The sequence below is a fragment of the Panulirus ornatus genome, chromosome 5, assembly GCF_036320965.1.
Source record: "Panulirus ornatus isolate Po-2019 chromosome 5, ASM3632096v1, whole genome shotgun sequence".
In the NCBI taxonomy this organism is placed as follows: Eukaryota; Metazoa; Arthropoda; class Malacostraca; order Decapoda; family Palinuridae; genus Panulirus; species Panulirus ornatus.
In genome coordinates, this window is record NC_092228.1 from 29403689 (window position 1) to 29424283 (window position 20595).

The window sequence follows — 20595 nt, forward strand, 5'->3', positions numbered from 1 at the left end:
ATTTCTTTCATCTGTTCCCTTGCGCTACCTCGCAAATGCGGGAGACAGCGACAAAGCAAAATAATAATAATGATAATAATGATAATAATAATAATAAGTTTGAATGGAGAAAAACTGGAGGAAGTGAAGTGTTTTAGATTCTGGGAGTAGATTTGGCAGTGGATGGAACCATGGCAGCAGAAGTGAATCACAGGGTGGGGGAGGGGGGTGAAGGTTCTGAGAGTGTTGAAGAATGTGTGAAAGGCGAGAACATTCTTTCGGAGAGCAAAAATGGGTATGTTTGAAGGAACAGTGGTTCCAACAATGTTATATGGTTGCGAGGCATGGGCTATAGGTAAGGTTGTGTGGAGGATTGTGGATGTGTTAGAGATGAGATATTTGAGGACAATATGTGGTGTGAGATGGTTTGATCAAGTAAGTAATGAAAGGGTAAGGGAAATGTGTGGTAATAAAAAGAGTGTGGTTGAGAGAAAGGAGGAAGGTGTATTGAAATGGCTTGGTCACTTGAAGAGAATGAGTGAGGAAAGATTGACAAAGAGGATATATGTGTCAGAGGTGGAGGGAACAAGGAGAAATGGGAAACCAAATTGGAGGTGAAAGGATGGAGTGAAAAAGATTTTGAGTGATCAGGGCCTGAACATACAGGAGTGAACGGCGTGCAAGGAATAGAGTGAATTGGAACAATGTGGTATACCAGGGTGGACGTGCTGTCAATGGATTGAACCAGGGCATGTGAAGCGTCTGGGGTAAACCATGGAAAGTTTCGTGGGGCCTGGAATGTGGAAAGGGAGCTGGGTTTCGGTGCATTACACATCACAGCTTGAGATTGAATGTGAATGGCCTTTGTTGTCTTTTCCTCGTGCTACTTCACATGCATGCAACGAAGGGGGCCACTGTTTCATGTGTGGCGATGTGGTGACAGGAATGAATGAAGGCAGCAAGTATGAATATGTACGTGTGTATATATGTGTATGTCTGTGTATGTATATGTATGTATACGTTGAAATGTATAGGTATGTATATGTGCGTGTGTGGGCATTTATGTATATGCATGTGTATGTGGGTTGGCTGGGCCATTCTTTCATCTGTTTCCTTGCACTACCTCGCTAACGTGGGAGACAGCGACTAAGTATAATAAAATAAATTTATAATTTTTATCATTTATATTTTCAAATTATACTTTGTCGCTGTCTCCAACGTTGGCGAGGTAGCGCACGGGAACAGACAAAAGAACTGCCCAACCAACCCACATACACACGTATATACATACACGTCCACACACGCAAATATTCATACCTATACATTTCAATATTTTAAACATATATACATACACAGACACATACATATATACACACATACATAATTCATACTTGCTGCCTTTATTGATTCCTGTTGCCACCCCACCATACATAAAATGACACCCCCAACCCCCTCAGTGCGCGGGGTAGCGCTAGGAAAAGTAAACAAAGGCCTCATTTGATCGCACTCAATCTTTAGCTGTTATGATAATGCATTGAAACCACAGCTCCCTTTCCACATCCAGGCCCCACAAAACTTTCCATGGTTTACCCCAAACGTTTCAAATGCCCTGGTTCAATCCACATCTTATCCTCAAACATCTCACTTGCAACATATCCACCCTCTTCCGCACAACTCTATCTATAGCCCACGCCTCACAACCATGTAACATTGTTTGGACCACTATTCCATTAAACATACCCATTTTTGCTTTCTGAGATAATTTTCTTGCCTTCCACATTTTTCAATGCTCCCAGACCTTTCACCCCCTCCCCACCCTGTGACTCACTTCCACTTCTATGGTTTCATCCACTGCCAAATCGGCTCCCAAAAATCTAAAACACTTCACTTCCTCCAGTTATTCTCCATTCCATCTTACCTCCCAACTGATTTGTCCCTAAACCCTACTGTACCTAATAACCTTGCTCTATATATATGTGTGTGTGTGAGTAAGTGTGTGCATCACGAGAGATAGAAGAATGAAATAGAATACGTAGAATAGTCAGTTGATATAACAGGAAAAGACAGAGCTAAGATGCCATTGGTAAAGAAGTATTACCAGACGGTGGTGTTCAGGTAAGTGTGCCTGTCATAAAATTTCTTTATTATGTGGACAAGGAACGGTTTACAAATTTTGCCAATGACAAAGCTATTCGATGTGTATGGACCTTCAATAATATTAATGTTACAGTTCTTTGTACAAAGACTGTAATATCTTTTATGTTGGGCAAACTGATAAGGATTTTTATGTTAGACTTAAGCAACATAAATATAGTATAAGGACAGGTCAAGAATCAAATGCTTTGTTTAAGCACATTAAAAGTCATGACCACTGTACCGACTGGAGTAATGCCAATTCAGTTATTAAAAGTCATGGGGGTAGTGGAAAGCATGAAGGACTGCACCACCTTACAAGGGTACCTTGACAAATTTCTAAAGTTGGTCTGATATGTGGGTGATGAAGTCAACCTGAGCATATGTAAAGGAATGAAGATGGGTCACAATAAAAGAAGGCCTTAATATAAATATTACTTGGAAAGAAACAAGGTGCAGGAATTTGACTGTGAAAAGACTTGGGAGTCGACACTATCCCTAACCTGTCATTAAAGTCCTGGTTTTAGAGAACAGTTAAGAAGACCAACTGTTTGCACACAAGTTGTTCACATCATACATAATGCAAAACTAGAGTATGCCTCTCAAGTTTGGTCACCATACCTAAAAAAGCATAAAGAGCTAACAGAGAAGGTCCATAGGACAGCAACAAAGAATAACTAAAGCCAAATTATAGGGATAGGTGAGAGGCTTCAAATTTGCCCACCCTGAAAGAGAGGAGTGAGCAGTGACCTGATCACAATCTTTTAAGTTTTCAAAACAGGTTGATAGTGTATGCAGTGAATAGTTCTTCAACTGATGTAGTGATAGAACAATAAGAGGACAATACATGAAACTAAGCATGAAAATTGTCAGAGAGGATGTAGGAAAGTACTTTTATAGTAAAAGAGCAGTGGACGAATAGAAAATAATGACAGAAAAAATAATTAATGCAGACACCATACAAAAATTCTGGAAGCTGCATGACAGAAAATGTTCAAAAGATGGGGCACCACAAGTGTGAAACACCCCCTCCTTTACAGTACAGGTAGGTAACTACAAATAAGTAATAACATCATTATTAGTCCCCCATTACTATCTAAATGCCTTAGCAGTTCTTATCAATTTTCCATCTATGCTACAGCAATAGTTCAAAACTTAACAATTCTCCAAGACATCTTCAAAATGAATTAATGTCTCAAACATCATAACTTCATAAAATATCCAACAACCCAGCAACACATCTGCACAATGTTCTGCTTCTTCTCTAGCAATTGAAAGCTTCAGCAAAACTGCTACAATACTGCTGCTGCACAAAAATACATGAACCAATTTGCAAAGCATTCTCAACAGTCCTTAAACATACCATCTATCTTTCAATATTTCTCACTGCACATGTATATCAAATTCACCGGAATACTAAGTAAACTGTATCAATGATTTCCCTAAGAAGTCAAAGTGATTAGTGTCTCTGATCAATTTGCGTCAGAGGAGAAGCTAGAGATCATATATGACAAGTAAACTATAAATGACTAAATGTTGAAAACAACAACATTGCCATAGCATATGGAATGAATACTTTAAAAGACTAAGTGTTAAAAAGAATAAATTGGCATAATAAATGGAATGATATTAAAACATGTTTCTATTTTTTGGATGTCAGAATGTATCTGAGCAAATGCAGCTTCTCTTTGTTTCTGGTGCTACCTCACTAATGCAGAAAATGGCGATGAAGTAGGAAGAAAAGAGTTTTATTTATACACAACTTCCATCTGAGTTCTCAAGAAAGGGGGGGGGGGGGTGACAGTGTTGTTGACTGCTTAGTTAAGCTATTCAATATATGTATGACTGAACTTGAGATATCTTAGAGCTAAGAGAGTGCTTGTAAAGTGCCCACATACTGAGGCAAGGGGTACAATGATGAATGTATGAATCACAGAAGTGTAAGTCTACTGAGTGAGTATATCTGGTATAGTTGGCCAACAATCTTGAGGAAAATGAAATATAAGATGTTAATGCACTTTAATGTATATCACATCTTTAGTAGGGATATCTCCCCTGAAGATATGACATACACAAAAATGCACCTGGGACTAATCACAATGTTTCAATCTTCCTCATGGTTATCAGCAAATACTAGATCATGCATATCACTGAGACCACAGTGCAGCCTGATAAGGTGTAAAACAAATGTGAAGAAAGGAAAACAATATAAATAAAACTGGAAAATCTTATTCCTACCTAAATTTCTCCTTTCCATCCCAGGTTGACACTTGCAGGGTGCGGCCATTGTAAAGACGTCTGTTTAGGGTTGCCACACACATATCTGCTGCTTCCACTTCTTCAAACCTTACTTGAACTATCCCCTCTGGGTGGAGCTGTGATTGATAGAACATATCTTGTTATATTATCCTTATCGTAATTATACTTAATTGCTGTCTCCTGCGTTAGTGAAGTAGTGCAAGGAAACAGACAAAAGAATGGCCCAACCCACCCACATAAACATGTATATATATAAACACCCACACATGCTCATATACATACCTATACATTTCAACATATACATATACATACACAGACATATACATATATACACATGTACATATTCATACTTGCTGCCTTCATCCATTCCCGTCGCCATCCCACCACACATTACTTACTCGATCAAACCAACTCACACTATATACTGTCCTCAAACATCTCATTTACAACGCATCCACACTCCTCCATACAACCCTATCTATAGCCCATGCCTCACAACCATATAACATTGTTGGAACCACTATTCCTTCAAACATACCCATTTTTGCTCTCCGAGATAACGTTCTCGCCTTCCACACATTCTTCAACACTCCCAGAAACTTCATCCCCTCTCCCACCCTGTGACTCACTTATGCTTCCATGGTTCCATCCGCTGCTAAATCCAGTCCCAGACATCTAAAACACTTCACTTCCTCCAGTTTTTCTCCATTCAAACTTACCTCCCAATTAATTTGTCCCTCAACCCTACTGAACCTAATAACCTTGTTCTTATTCACATCTACTCTCAGCTTTCTTCTTTCACACACTTTACCAAACTAAGTCATCAACTTCTGCAGTTTCTCACCCAAATCAGCCACCAGCGCTATATCATCAGCAAACAAGAACTGACTCGCTTCCTGCACCCTCTCATTCACAACAGACTGCATACTTGCCCCTCTCTACAAAACTCTTGCATTCACCTCCCTAACTACCTCATCCATAAACAAATTAAACATCCATGGAGACATCATGCACACCTGGCGCAAACTGACATTCACTGGGAACCGATCACTTTTCTCTCTTCCTACTTGTACACATGCCTTACATCCTATGTAAAAACTTTTCACTGCTTCTGACAACTTACCTCCCACACCATATATTCTTAATACCTTCCACAGAACATCTCTATCAACCCTATCATATACCCTCTCCAGATCCATAAATGCTACATACAGATCCATCTGTTTTTCTAACTATTTCTCACACACATTTTTCAAAGCAAACACCTGATCCACACATCCTCTACCACTTCTGAAACCACACTGCTCTTCCCTAATCTGATGCTCTGTACATGCTTTCACCCTTTCAATTAATACCCCCCATATACTTTGCTAGGAATACTCAACAAACTTATGCCTTTGTAGTTTGAACACTCACCTTTATCCCCTTTGCCTATGTACAATGGCACTATGCATGCATTCCGCCAATCCTCAGGCACTTCACCATGATCTATACATACAATGAATATCAACAACACAGTCACCCACTTTCCTAATAAATTCTACTGCAATACCATCCAAACCTGAAGCCTTGCCAGATTTCATTTTCTGCAAAGCTTTCACTACCTCTTCTCTCTTTACCAAATCATTCTCCCTGATCCTCTCACTTCACACACCACCCCAACCAAATCAACCTATATCTGCCACTCTATCATCAAAGACATTCAACAAACCTTTAAAATACTCACTGCATCTCCTCACTTCACCACAACCCGTTATTACTTCTGCACTTGCCCCCTTCACTGATGTCTCCATTCGTTCTCTTATCTTACACACTTTATTTACCTCCTTCCAAAACATCTTTACATTCTCCCTAAAATTTAATGGTACTCCCTCATTCCAACTCTCATTTGCTCTCTTTTTCAACCCTTGCACCTTTCTCTTGACCTCCTGCCACTTTCTTTCATACATCTCCTAGTCATTTGCACTACTTCCTTGCACGTATCGTCCAAACGCCTCTCTTTTCTCTTTCATTGACAACTTTACTTCTTCATCCCGCCACTCGCTACCCTTTCTAATCCACCAATCTCCCACCTTTCTCATGCCACATACATCATTTGCACATGCCATCACTGCTTCCCTAAATACATCCTATTCCTCATCCACCCCCCTCATGTCATTTGCTCTCCCCATTCCTCACTGTTAAGTCATAGCACTTGCAAAAAATTAAGTTTTTTCAAATCAATATGCAAATCTATGCATCCTAAAACCCCTATCATGTCTCATACTTAAATCATTGTGCAAACAAGAATATGTTCATATCCACAGACAATGTGACAGACAGATCTAGAGATGATGACATGATGTCCTACATACTTTAATCATAGAGACATAATAAAATGTTAACCTGTACAATAGTAGTGTATAAACTGATAAAGCCCCATCCAACTTCTCATAGACTTAAAGGCTGCTAGAAGGTAAGATGTAAGTGACAGCTTTTTTGTGGTGTATCAAAAGCTGGAATCAACAAATATGATGCATGTACGATGACTGAAAAACATGCAGAAGAAATTATGTTCTCCTTTAAAACTTTACCGAACAATGAAAGATGATATGTGAATGTAATGATAGTGCTGGGGCTCTGATAATTTTCAGGAGTCTAAAAATAACCTTGTTATTGTTAAAAGCAACAATATGCAATTCATGACATGAAAACTACAAATTCTGATTATACCTCTTCTTTTATATGTTATTATCAGAACTTAAAATATTTGCTTCTCTGCATACTCTTGAGAATTTTTTCCTCTATATCCAATTATTTTTGACAAATTAGTAAAATCTAAAGGGTATAATACACAAACTGAAAAGCTATGACAATCATTCAACGCATATGATTTTTAATATATCTGTAATCAAACACTATAAAATATGCAACAACTTACATCATAAAGGTCAAGTTTCTTTATTCTCCCAAAATTTGAACACTGGTTTCTCATAGCATCTTTGTGAACAAGTATTTTTTCCATAGCAGTAATGAATTCCTTAGGGTCAAACACATTCCGTATCACAACAGTGTTTTCATGTTTCAGTCTCTGGCCTCGTAAGGGCTCTGGTCGCCAATCAAACAACCTGTAAAGATAAGAAAACACTTTCTAGCTATTTGCAAGTGAAAGATCTGCTGTGAGCCACTGGCCCATGATTCTGCAAAGAAGACAGTCTTTGTACAAACAAGTCACTGACATCTGCAGAATGATCATTCACAACATCAGTGAAAATGAAAATCAAAAAACATTGGTTCAGAGCTCTTGTTGATAATATTTTGATAGGCAATCATTAAATGCTAAGACAAAATATATTGTAGAGTATATCTTATCATTAATTCAAGTCATCTTACTAAACTTTTATCAGCACATACTTGAAATTATTCTATCAAATTATTTGAAGAGAAGTACCTTGTATGTGGTATTTATGGATCAAGAAAGTATAAAGTTGACAGTAGTGCATTATGGAAGACGTTATGGATATAAGGAGCTCTTATAGGGAGAGTAAAGCATCTGTGTGAGCAAGAAAGGAGGAGGGTGTGAAAGGCACCTGGTAAAGGTGGGTCTACTTTCATATATGTGATGTGGGTCACATGGCTACTTAATCTATTCAGTGATAGAGTAATGAGGGATATAAATGCATGTTTTAGAAGAAGGGTTAGGTCTGCAACATGATGGGAGGGGGGATGGGAAGTGAATCAGTTCCTGTTTGCAGAGGAAAAAATTCCTATTATGGCAAATATACTCATGAATCCATATAGGATGAGCAAGATATGAGAATACTAGATCATACCTAATAAACACTGGATCTAATAGAAAATTTGGTATGTCACAAGAATACTGTGACCTGAATTTGTTCAATATTTGTTGTGTGAAAGGGTGCTTTCTCAGATATAGATACTACAAATGATTCAGACTCAGGTAACTGAAAACAAACAATAAAAATCACTACATGTTAACTTCTGAACTGACTTGGAGAATGCTGTGAAACCTGCTGCCTCTCCATTTCTAAAGGCTGATTCACTTATCCTTGCAGGAAAACATGCTGATCAGGCTCTAGAGTAAGTTCATCTTACCATATGACTTAACTAGAAGTGATGCTTTATGAAAACTAGCTAGACTGTCAAAAAGCTGATTAAAATTCTTTGTAGAGTTTCTAGAACAGAGGAAAATGCTACAACTCACTGCACAGTAATGACAGACCAAACTATTTGATTCTCTCTTGCATTTACTCTATGGAAATGAAAAGCAAATATGCATTTGCTTTTCTTCACTGCTTGCACTAGTGAGTTTTCCACTTCGATCTGAGTAAAATCCTAGAGAAAAATACCTCTGTAATTTCTGCTAGGCACAATCATTTGTTGTTTTATTGATAGCACTTTGTGGCAGGATCAGATACCACAGCAAATCATTTCTTAACAATCTTTGAATGTTAAGCAATACCTAATATGTACCTGGCATGGAACAAGCAATACCTAATATGTACCTGGCATGTTCCATATATTTCTTAAGTCATCTACAGTCTAAAACATTGTCTGTGCAAAACATGAGACTTCGAGTTCCATCAATGTTAAAATAAAATGATTTCTCGTCATAAAAATCATTCAACACCTATTTCTTAAACAATTACTTATTGACTCCATCCACAGATCATGAAATCTAAAATCTAGAAAAATGAACTATTTTCAAGTGATTCCCGCTCTTTCATTTCCTGAAAGAAACCCTTGTTATCTCAAATGAACATTTTGTTTACTTCTTGTTTGGGTATGTGATGGTGCAGGACCATCAACAAAGCAACAATCAAGCCCCTTCACCCTCAGGTGCAAAAAACTTACTTTTCTTGTCGTTTCTGAAGTTTTTCTACTTCTTTTTTCTGCCTCTTGCGAGGTTTCAGTTTTGGGTTATATGCTCCTTTCAGCTCAAACTTGGCTTGCTCAACTCGAATCTTCTTATTACCCACCTGATATTCATCAAGGATTTGTAATGCCAAATTCACTGACTCCTTCTGCAAGAAAAAGCTATCAAAATTATGTCAAATCAAAGACATTATATGGAAAAAAATACAGTTATAAAAGGATTGAAGTACATGTAATCACACCAGCAGGAAAGAGCACATGAAAATAGGGGAGCAGGTAAGGAGTGGGTGGTATCAGGGAAGCAGCACTTACATGTGCACTTGTTGTATGGGTACAGTATGTGCAGGATGCAACATGGGCTTGTAAGAAAGGGTGATGAGTAATGGGATAAAGAGGTCAATTTGCTAATGAATTATAAAGAGGGGTGCACGAAAGGGGTGTTCAGTGTTGTAAATGGGAATAGTGAAGAGCTTGTAGATTTGTGTGCTGAAAAAGGACTGGTGATTGGGAATAACTGGTTTAAAAAGAGAGATATACATAAGTATACATATGTAAGTAAGAGAGATGGCCAGAGAGTGTTATTGGATTATGTGTTAATTGATAGGCGTTTGAAAGAGCGACTTTTGGATGTTAATGTGCTGAGAGGTGCAAGTGGAAGGATATCTGGTCATTATCTTGTGGAGGCAAAGGTGAAGATTTGTAGAGGTTTTCAGAAAAGAAGAGAGAATGTTGGGGTGAAGAGAGTGGTAAGAGTAAGTGAGCTTGGGAAGGAGACTTGTGTGAGGAAGTATCAGGAGAGACTGAGTGCAGAATAGATAAAGGTGAGAGCAAAGGTCGTAAGGGGAGTGGGGGAGGAATGGGATGTATTTAGGGAAGCAGTGATGGCTTGCGCAAAAGATGCTTGTGTCATGACAAAGGTGGGAGGTGGGCAGATTAGATAGGGTAGTGAGTGGTGGGATGAAGAAGTAAGATTAACAGTGAAAGAGAAGAGAGAGGCATTTGGACAATTTTTGCAGGGAAATAGTGCAAATGACTGGGAGATGTATAAAAGAAAGAGGCAGGTGGTCAAGAGAAAGGTGCAAGAGGAGAAAAAGAAGGCAAATGAGAATTGGGGTGAGAGAGTATCATTAAATTTTAGGGAGAATAAAAAGATGTTTTGGAAGGAGGTAAATAAAGTGCATAAGACAAGAGAACAAATGGGAACATCCATGAGGAGGGCTAGTGGGGAGGTAATAACAAGAAGTGGTGATGTGAGAAGGAGATGGAGTGAGTAATTTGAAGGTTTGTTGAATGTGTTAGATGATAGAGTGGCAGATATTGGGTGTTTTGGATGAGGTGGTGTGCGAAGTGAGAGGGTCTTGGAGAATGGTTTGGTAAACAGAGAAGACGCAGTGAAAGCTTTGCGGATGATGAAAGCCGGCAAGGCAGTGGGTTTGGATAATATTGCAGTGGAATTTATAAAGAAAAAAAGGGGGTGACTGAGTTGCTGACTGGTTGGTGAGAATATTCAATGTATATATGGCTCATGGTGAAGCATGCATGCATAGTGCCATTGTACAAAGGCAAAGGGGATAATGGTGGGTGTTCAAATTACAGAGGTATAAGTTTGTTGAGTATTACTGGGAAAACATATGGGAGGGTATTGATTGAGAGGGTGAAGGCATGTACAGAGCATCAGATTGGGGAAGAGCAGTGTGGTTTCAGAAGTGGTAGAGGATGTGTGGATCAGGTATTTGCTTTGAAGAATGTATGTGAGAAATACTTAGAAAAACAAAAGGATTTGTATGTAGCATTTATGGATCTGGAGAAGGCATATGATAGAGTTGATAGAAATGCTCTGTGGAAGGTATTAAGAGTATATGGTGTGGGAGGCAAGTTGCTAGAAGAAGTGAAGTTTTCATAAAGGATGTAAGGCATGTGTACAAGTAGGAAGAGAGGAAGGTGACTGGTTCTCAGTGAATGTCAGTTTGCAGCAGGGGTGTGCAAAGTCTCCATGGTTGTTCAATTTATTTGTGGATGGGGCAGTTAGGGAGGTGAATGCAAGAGTTTTGGAAAGAGGGGCAAGTATGCAGTCTGTTGTGGATGAGAGGGTGCGGGAAGTGAGTAAGTTGTTGATTGCTGATGATACAGCACTGGTGGCTGATTTGGGTGAGAAACTGCTGGAGTTAGTGACTGAGTTTGGTAAAGTGTGTGAAAGAAGAAAGCTGAGAGTAAATGTGAATAAGAACAAGAATATTAGGTACAGTAGGGTTGAGGAACAAGTCAATTGGGAGGTAAGTTTGAATGGAGAAAAACTGGAGGAAGTGAAGTGTTTTAGATATCTGGGAGTGGATTTGGCAGTGGATGGAACCATGGAAGCGGAAAAGAGTCACAGGGTGGGGGAGGGGGTGAAGTTTCTGGGAGTGTTGAAGAATGTGTGGAAGGCGAGAAGCATTATCTCAGAAAGCAAAAACGGGTATGTTTGAAGGAATAGTGGTTCCAACAACGTTATATGGTTGCAAGGCGTGGGCTCTAGATAGGGTTGTGCGGAGGAGGGTGGATGTGCTGGAAATGAGAGGTTTGAGGACAATATGTGGTGTAAGGTCGTTTGATCGAGTAAGTAATGAAAGGGTAAGAGAAATGTGTGGTAATAAAAAGAATGTGGTTGAGAGAGCAGAAGAGGGTGTATTGAATTGGTTTGGTCACATGGAGAGAATGAGTAAGGAAAGATTGACAAAGAGGATATATATCAGAGGTGGAGGGAATGAGAAGTGGGAGACCAAACTGGAGGTGGAAAGATGGAGTGAAAAAGATTTTGAGCGATTGGGGCCTGAACATGCAGGAGGGTGAAAGGCGTGCAAGGAATAGAGTGAACTGGAACGATGTGGTATACCGGGGTCGACATGCTGTCAATGGATTGAACCAGGGCATGTGAAGTGTCTGGGGTAAACCATGGAAAGTTTTGTGGGGCCTGGATGTGGAAAGGGAGCTATGGTTTTGGTGCATTACACATGACAGCTAGAGACTGAGTGTGAACGAATGTGGCCTTTGCTGTCTTTTCCTTGTGCTGCCTCGCACACGTGTGGGGGGAGGGGGGTGCCATTTCATGTGTGGCGGGGTGGTGATGGGAATGGCTGAGGGCAGCAAGTATGAATATGTACATGTGTATATATGTATTCATCTGTGTATGTATATGTATGTATACAGTGAAACATATACATATGTATATGTGTGTGTGTGGGTGTGTAAGTCTATACATGTGTATGTGGGTGGGTTGGGCCATGCTTTCGTCTGTTTCCTTGCGCTAACTCACTAGCGCAGAAGACAGCGACAAAGTATAATAAAAAAAAATTAATTATATATGTAAGAAAGAAGTATGACTGTCTGACACTGTGAAAGTGTGAGAAAGGAGAATGCTGAAAGTTACTGTGAATAAAAAGTATGGAAATGAGTCTAGAAGTAGGGTGATAGAGATGTGCTGACTGCAAGTTTGAAGAGGGAATGCATAGATGAAGCGGAGTGCTTTAGGTACCTGGTGATGGACATGGTAGCAGATAGAACTATGGGAGCTCAAGAAGGGGCAAAAATTCTGAGTGTATTGAGGGGTTGTGTGGCATGTGAGACTGTTGCCTGTTAAAGATGGGTATTTTTAGAAAAGCAGTAGTCCTGACAGTGTTGCATAGATGCAAGTGTTAGCGATAAATGCACAAGAAAGAATGGGGGTGGGTGTGTTGGCAATACATGGTGTGAGGAAGGTTGATTGAGTCAGGAATGATCGTGTAAGAGTCAGGTGTGACAAATCTAATTCTGACAGAGAGCTAACAAAGGTGTGCTAAAATTGTTTAGACATCTGGAGAGGATGATAAAGGAAAGCAAGACAAAGAGGATGTTCAAGGTAGAAGCTGAAAGAGTGGGAGGACGAGGAGGACCAAGAAGAAAATGAAAGGATGGAGCTAAAGAGGTTGAACACCGAGGAAAGTGAGAAGCAGGCATAGAACAAAATGACGTGGATCAATATGGTATATGGAGGGGTGATGTGCTGTTGATGGGCTGAACATGGGCATATAAAGCAGTCTGGGGAAACCATGAAAGTGGTTTGTGGGACTCAGTTGAGGAAAATGAACAAAAATAACAACAAAGATGATTAAGAAAAATAGGAAAAAAATATACAGATAGGTACATCAGCCCTGCTGAAGTCCCAATATAATATACCCTTACAGAAAAGCTAGAGCACAGGTGAAAAAGCCTGACATATTCAAGAAAGTTCCTCATTTCAGTGTACACCCTGTACAGCCTACACCTTTATCTTCTGCAGACATGCATCATCCAACCCCACTCAAGATATCTCATTTGATGCTTCCTTGTCCTCAGATGGAATGTGATCAAAGATTTTCCTCAAAAACACTGCTTTGTCAGTGGAAACAGCAGTGATGAACTAATAAATCAATAACAACCTGCATGTATATATTTCATATGTAAAATCTAGCATAGTATATTGGTCAAGGTATTTCCAATTAAACAATTAATCCAAAAATAATTGCTTTGCTCCGGGAAAACTTCTGGAAGATAAAGCTGTCAGGTATGCTATTTTGCTTTATAAACAAACCCAGTTGGGCCATTGAGAAAAGCATTCATTCCCTACAAAGTCATGACATCCTTTCCCCCCTTTAAAACTGAAACTAATGGAATATATAAAAAAATGTGCTTCCTTGTATTTGTACCTTGTTCTTTATCAAGTAATTTACTAACTCCTTGCTGTATTACAGAAATACAGAATAATTTGAATACCACAAACAGAAAATACACATCCTTGAAATTATATATAAATAAAGTAACTTGTCCTTCCATTTCACTTTCTATGTTTTTTTTTTTTTTTTTTGCTTTGTCGCTGTCTCCTGCGTTTGCGAGGTAGCGTAAGGAAACAGACGAAAGAAATGGCCCAACCCAACCCCATACACATGTATATACATACGTCCACACACGCAAATATACATACCTACACAGCTTTCCATGGTTTACCCCAGACGCTTCACATGCCCTGATTCAATCCACTGACAGCACGTCAACCCCGGTATACTGCATCGATCCATTTCACTCTATTCCTTGCCCTCCTTTCACCCTCCTGCATGTTCAGGCCCCGATCACACAAAATCTTTTTCACTCCATCTTTCCACCTCCAATTTGGTCTCCCACTTCTCCTCGTTCCCTCCACCTCCGACACATATATCCTCTTGGTCAATCTTTCCTCACTCATTCTCTCCATGTGCCCAAACCATTTCAAAACACCCTCTTCTGCTCTCTCAACCATGCTCTTTTTATTTCCACACATCTCTCTTACCCTTACGTTACTTACTCGATCAAACCACCTCACACCACACATTGTCCTCAAACATCTCATTTCCGGCACATCCATCCTCCTGCGCACAACTCTATCCATAGCCCACGCCTCGCAACCATACAACATTGTTGGAACCACTATTCCTTCAAACATACCCATTTTTGATTTCCGAGATAATGTTCTCGACTTCCACACATTTTTCAAGGCTCCCAGGATTTTCGCCCCCTCCCCTACCCTATGATCCACTTCCGCTTCCATGGTTCCATCCGCTGCCAGATCCACTCCCAGATATCTAAAACACTTTACTTCCTCCAGTTTTTCTCCATTCAAACTTACCTCCCAATGTATTACATACAATTTTGTACTTCTTAACATAACTGTCATATTCTACAAATCTAACTTCACAGGTTTATCTATGACTCTTCCAGACCTTGTTTTGATTTTCACTGGGCTTTATAAAGAAACCATACAGGATGAACTTGCTCTAGGTCTCTTTCCTGCACAAGTCAGACTCTATTTGGCTTGAAGAACTGACGTTACCCTTTCTTTGATCTTCAAGTGTTTGTTTAGGTTCCTGATTCAAAACTTGCTCAAAACTCATTTGTCCTACATCCTGCAGTGTGTCGCTCATACATCCTCTCCCCATTCCTGTATGACTATCTCCCTTGGAGCTCCCTGCTCCGGCAACTTTACACTTCTAAATCTGTTATCACACAAGTCTATCTTATATGACAGAGGTCCAGCTACCTCCACTACCACTCATGGTACCCAACCAGCTCCCCTACCACTATAATCCTCTGCAAACACTTCATTGTTTACCTTAAATTCCCTCATAGGTCTCCCTTTATCACGATATTTCTTTTGTTGTTCTTGTTTCCTTTTCACTCTTTTTTTCAAGTTTGGTCTCAATAGGTCAAGGGGGTCCCTGTAGATATCTAACCACTAGCAACTCTGCTCGTGTACTACCAGTTACAGACTATGGTGAACATCTATATCTGAATAAGAACCTAGACAACCTTGTTTTGATGTCTGCTTTTCTCATTTTTTCAGCCCATTTTTTAACATCTGAACAGCTCTTTCAGCCATTCCATTAGAGCTAGGGTGAAAAAGAGCACAAATAACATGGTCACTCCCACTTTCCTGCATAAATTGGCCACATTCATAACTGGTAAACTGGTTTCTCTTATTACTAACTAACAAGGAGGACAGCCAATGAGTGGTAAGAATATCCCTTTAACTCAGCAATGATTGCGAGCGCTGATCTATCATTCATAATTCTTACCTCTCACCATTTTAAATAGGCATCAATGTGAACTGAGTACATATGTCCCATAAACAGTCCTGCAAAATCTACAAGTACTCTCTCCCATGGCTCATCAGAGTATGGCTACACATGAAGGGGTACAACATACGAACTACTTCTATTCACAAGACAAATCTCACAGGTTTCTATCACTTGCTCACTATCCCCATCTACATTAGGCTACTAAACATATGATCTTGCAATCTCCTTCATTGTGGAGGTACCTGGATGAGACTCGTGCAGTTCTGTTAATACACTTTGCTGTCCTGCTGGAGGAACTGCTACCCTGTTCTCCCATATTATGCAACCTTCATCTGTAGTAAGTTCATCTTTACACACATAAAATGACTTAAACTCCGGGACCTGAGCAGCTTTTGACCACCCATTCTTTATAAAAGATAAAACTTTAGCAAATACTGGGTCTTGTGTCGTCCATCTCCTTATCCGTTTAGCTGCAACTTGTGAATCTTCAATTTGCTCTAAGAACAACATGGTATCTGCAGAGAGTGGTACTGATGCTGGTTTTTCTGCCCATAGTAATCTACTCGAGTGATCAGCATTTGCACTGTCAAGACCATTTCTAAATTTCAACTGGTAATCATAAGCACCAAGTGAAATGACTCAACGCTATTCTCACACCAGCCATGCTGGGCAATGCTTTGTGTTCATGCAAAAGTGAAACCATGGGCTAGTGATCAGTGACGAATGTGAATGATCTTCCATACACATAGTTATGAAAATGGTACACCCCAAATACTATTACTAAACTCTCCCTGTCAATAGTGTATAATTTTTCTCAGCATCACTCAGTTAGCATGACGCAAAAGCTACAGGTTGTTCTGATCCATCTTCATTTTGGTGTGCTAGCAATGCCCCTACACCATATGTTGATGCATCGTATGACAAAACAAGAGGTCTATATGGGTCATACTGTACAAAAACCCCACTTGCCAATAGCACCTGCTCTACTTTCTTAAATGCAGCTTCTTATGGTTACAATCACTGCCATTGCAATCCCTTCCTTAACAACATATACAATGGTGCAAACACTGAAGAGAGGTTCCTGAGAAATTTATCATAAAAATCTATACCTCTTAAGAATGATCACAAAGTTTGCACATCTGTTGGCCAGGGTGAATCCACAATTGCTTTTACTTTATTTTTTTATACATGAATGCCCCATGCATCAATTTTGTGTCCCAAATAACTCACGCTGTTTTGGAAAAACTCACATTTGTCAAAATGCAGCTTCAAACCTTTTTCACTTAATCAGTCTACCACCTTCATCAAGTTTGCTTTATGTTCTGCTTCAGTGCTTCCATTGATCAAAATATCATCTAAATATACAACAGTGTGTGGAATATTTCTCAATATATTGTACATTTCTTTGAAAAATCCCAGGTGCATTCTTGATTCCATAGGATAATCTGTTATACCTGAGCAAACTTCTGTGTGTGCTTATCACACAACACTTCTTTGACTCTTCAACCAGTAACATCTGCCGCTAAGCACTATTTAAGTCTAATCTAAAGAATGACTTACCCCCTACTAAACTGGTCAATAAGTCATTTATTTTTGGAACTGGAAACATGTCTTTCTCAGCCAGTGGGTTTACCACCACTCAAAAGTCTCCACAAACTGTATTTTGTGGGAATGGCTTGGACACAACCACATTGGAGTGACCCATACTGAGCTTTCCACTGGTGTGAGTGTTCCATTTTCCACTAGCCTGTCCAATTCTCTGTTTGAGGCCTCTCTCAAAGAAAAAGGCAGTGGGGGAGCTTTCAAAAATTTTGGCTTCACATTAGCATCTACATAAATTTTGGCCTTCTCTCCAGTGTATAAGCCCAAATCTTCCTCAAATATGTCGGCAAACTTCTTTGTTAAATACTTCACAAACTTTTCATTGCTTTCCAACTGTTCCTGTGTATTAAACACTGAATTCTTCCAATCATATTAGAGCATTTGTAACCGGTTCCTACCTAACAAATTTTGTCCATCACCTTCTACTACTACTAATGGCAAATCATATACTAGACCATGGTATGTGACAAGAGATTTCAAAACAACTTTAACTCTCAATCTTATGTTACACACAGACTCTCATAAACATGTTCATTAATTACGGTAAAACTTGCACCAGTGCCTATCTTCAAATCCAATTCTTGCCCTTCAACATTTAGTTTACACATAAATGGTTGAACACTTCCCAGTTGTACCTCACTCTTGTTTCCACTACTGTAATACAGTTTATTGTATCATCTGTTTTATTTTGCTTTGTCACTGTCTCCTGCATTAGTGAGGTAGCGCAAGGAAACACACGCAAATATACGTACCTATACATCTCAACGTATACATATATATACACACACAGACATATACATATATACACATGTACATAATTTATACTGTCTGCCTTTATTCATTCCCATTGTCACCCTGCCACACATGAAATAACAACCCCCTCCCCCCAAATGTGTACGAGGTAGCACTGGGAAGACAACAAAGGCCACATTCGTTCACACTCAGTCTCTACCTGTCATGTAATAATGTACCGAAACCACAGCTCCCTTTCCACATCCAGGCCCCACACAACTTTCCATGGTTTACCCCAGACGCTTCACATGCCCTGGTTCAATCCAATGACAGCACTTCGACCCCGGTATACCACATCATTCCAATTCACTCTATTCCTTGCACGCCTTTCACCCTCTTGCATGTTCAGGCCCTGACCACTCAAAATCTTTTTCACTCCATCTTTCCACCTCCAATTAGGTCTCCCACTTCTCCTCGTTCCCTCTACCTCAGATACATATATCCTCTTGGTCAATCTTTCCTCACTCATTCTCTCCATGTAACCAAACCATTTCAAAACACCCTCTTCTGCTCTCTCAACCACACTCTTTTTATTACCACACATCTCTCTTACCCTTACATTACTTACTCGATCAATCCACCTCACACCACATATTGTCCTTAAACATTTAATTTCCAGCACATCCACCCTCCTCCGCACAACTCTATCCATACCCCACGCCTCGCAACCATACATCATTGTTGGAACCACTATTCCTTCAAACATACCCATTTTTGCTTTCTGAGATAATGTTCTCAACTTCCAAACATTTTTCAAGGCTCCCAGAATTTTCGCCCCCTCCCCCACCCTATGATTCACTTCCTCTTCCATGGTTCCATCCGCTGCCAAATCCACTCCCAGATATCTAAAACACTTCACTTCCCCAGTTTTTCTCCATTTAAACTTACCTTCCAATTGACTTGACCCTCAACCCTACTGTACCTAATAACCTTGCTCTTATTCACATTTACTCTCAGCTTTCTTCTTTCACACACTTTACCAAACTCAGTCACCAGCTTCTGCAGTTTCTCACATGAATCAGCCACCAGAGCTGTATCATCAGCAAACAACAACTGGCCCCTCTTTCCAAAACTCTTGCATTCACCTCCCTAACAACCCCATCCATAAACAAATTAAACAACCATGGAGACATCACACACTCCAGCCGCAAACCTACATTCACTGAGAACCAATCACTTTCCTCTCTTCCTACACGTACACATGCCTTACATCCTAAATAAAAACTTTTCACTGCTTCTAACAACTTGCCTCCCACACCATATATTCTTAATACCTTCCACAGAGCATCTCTATCAACTCTATCATATGCCTTCTCCAGATCCATAAATGCTACATACAAATCCATTTGCTTTTCTAAGTATTTCTCACATACATTCTTCAAAGCAAACACCTGATCCACACATCCTCTACCACTTCTGAAACCACACTGCTCTTCCCCAATCTGATGCTCTGTACATGCCTTCACCCTCTCAATCAATGCCCTCCCATATAATTTACCTGAAATACTCAACAAACATATATCTCTGTAATTTGAGCACTCACCTTTGTCCCCTTTGCCTTTGTACAATGGCACTATGCAAGCATTCTGCCAATCCTCAGGCACCTCACCATGAACCATGAGTCATACATACATTAAATAACCTTACCAACCAGTCAACAATACAGTCACCCCCTTTTTTAATAAATTTCACTGCAATGCCATTCAAACCCACTGCCTTGCCGGCTTTCATCTTCCGCAAAGCTTTTACTACCTCTTCTCTATTTACCAAATCATCCTCGCTAAGCCTCTCACTTCGCACACCACCTTGACCAAAACACCCTATATCTGCCACTCTATCATCAAACACATTCAACAAACCTTCAAAATACTCACTCCATCTCCTTCTCACATCACCACTACTTGTTATCACCTCCCCATTAGCCCCCTTCACTGATGTTCCCATTTGTTCCCTTGTCTTACGTACTTTATTTAACTCCTTCCAAAACATCTTTTTATTCTCCCTAAAACTTAATGATACTCTCTCACCCCAACTCTCATTTGCCCTCTTTTTCACCTCTTGCACCTTTCTCTTGACCTCCTGCCTCTTTCTTTTATACATCTCTCACTCATTTGCATTATTTCCCTGCAAAGATCGTCCAAATGCCTCTCTCTTCTCTTTCACTAATAATCTTACTTCTTCATCCCACCACTCACTACCCTTTCTAATCTGTCCACCTCCCATGCTTCTCATGCCACAAGCATCTCTTGTGCAAGCTATCACTGATTCCTTAAATACATCCCATTCCTCCCCCACTCCCTTTACGTCCTTTGTTCTCACCTTTTTCCATTCTGGATTCAGTCTCTCCTGGTAC

General features: G+C 39.8%; 1 protein-coding gene across 6 annotated transcripts in view; it reads right to left on the reverse strand.

Annotated features, from left to right (window-relative positions):
- Positions 1 to 20595, reverse strand: part of LOC139748649 (17S U2 SnRNP complex component HTATSF1-like) — a 134864-nt gene that overhangs the window by 12937 nt on the left and 101332 nt on the right. For all 6 annotated transcript variants that reach the window (XM_071661905.1, XM_071661902.1, XM_071661906.1 and 3 more), the window contains 3 exons: positions 9226 to 9395; positions 7292 to 7478; positions 4351 to 4487 (listed from right to left, as the gene is read on the reverse strand). In XM_071661905.1, coding sequence (XP_071518006.1) covers positions 4351 to 4487; positions 7292 to 7478; positions 9226 to 9395 — 494 coding nt within the window. The remainder of the gene's footprint in view (positions 1 to 4350; positions 4488 to 7291; positions 7479 to 9225; positions 9396 to 20595) is intronic.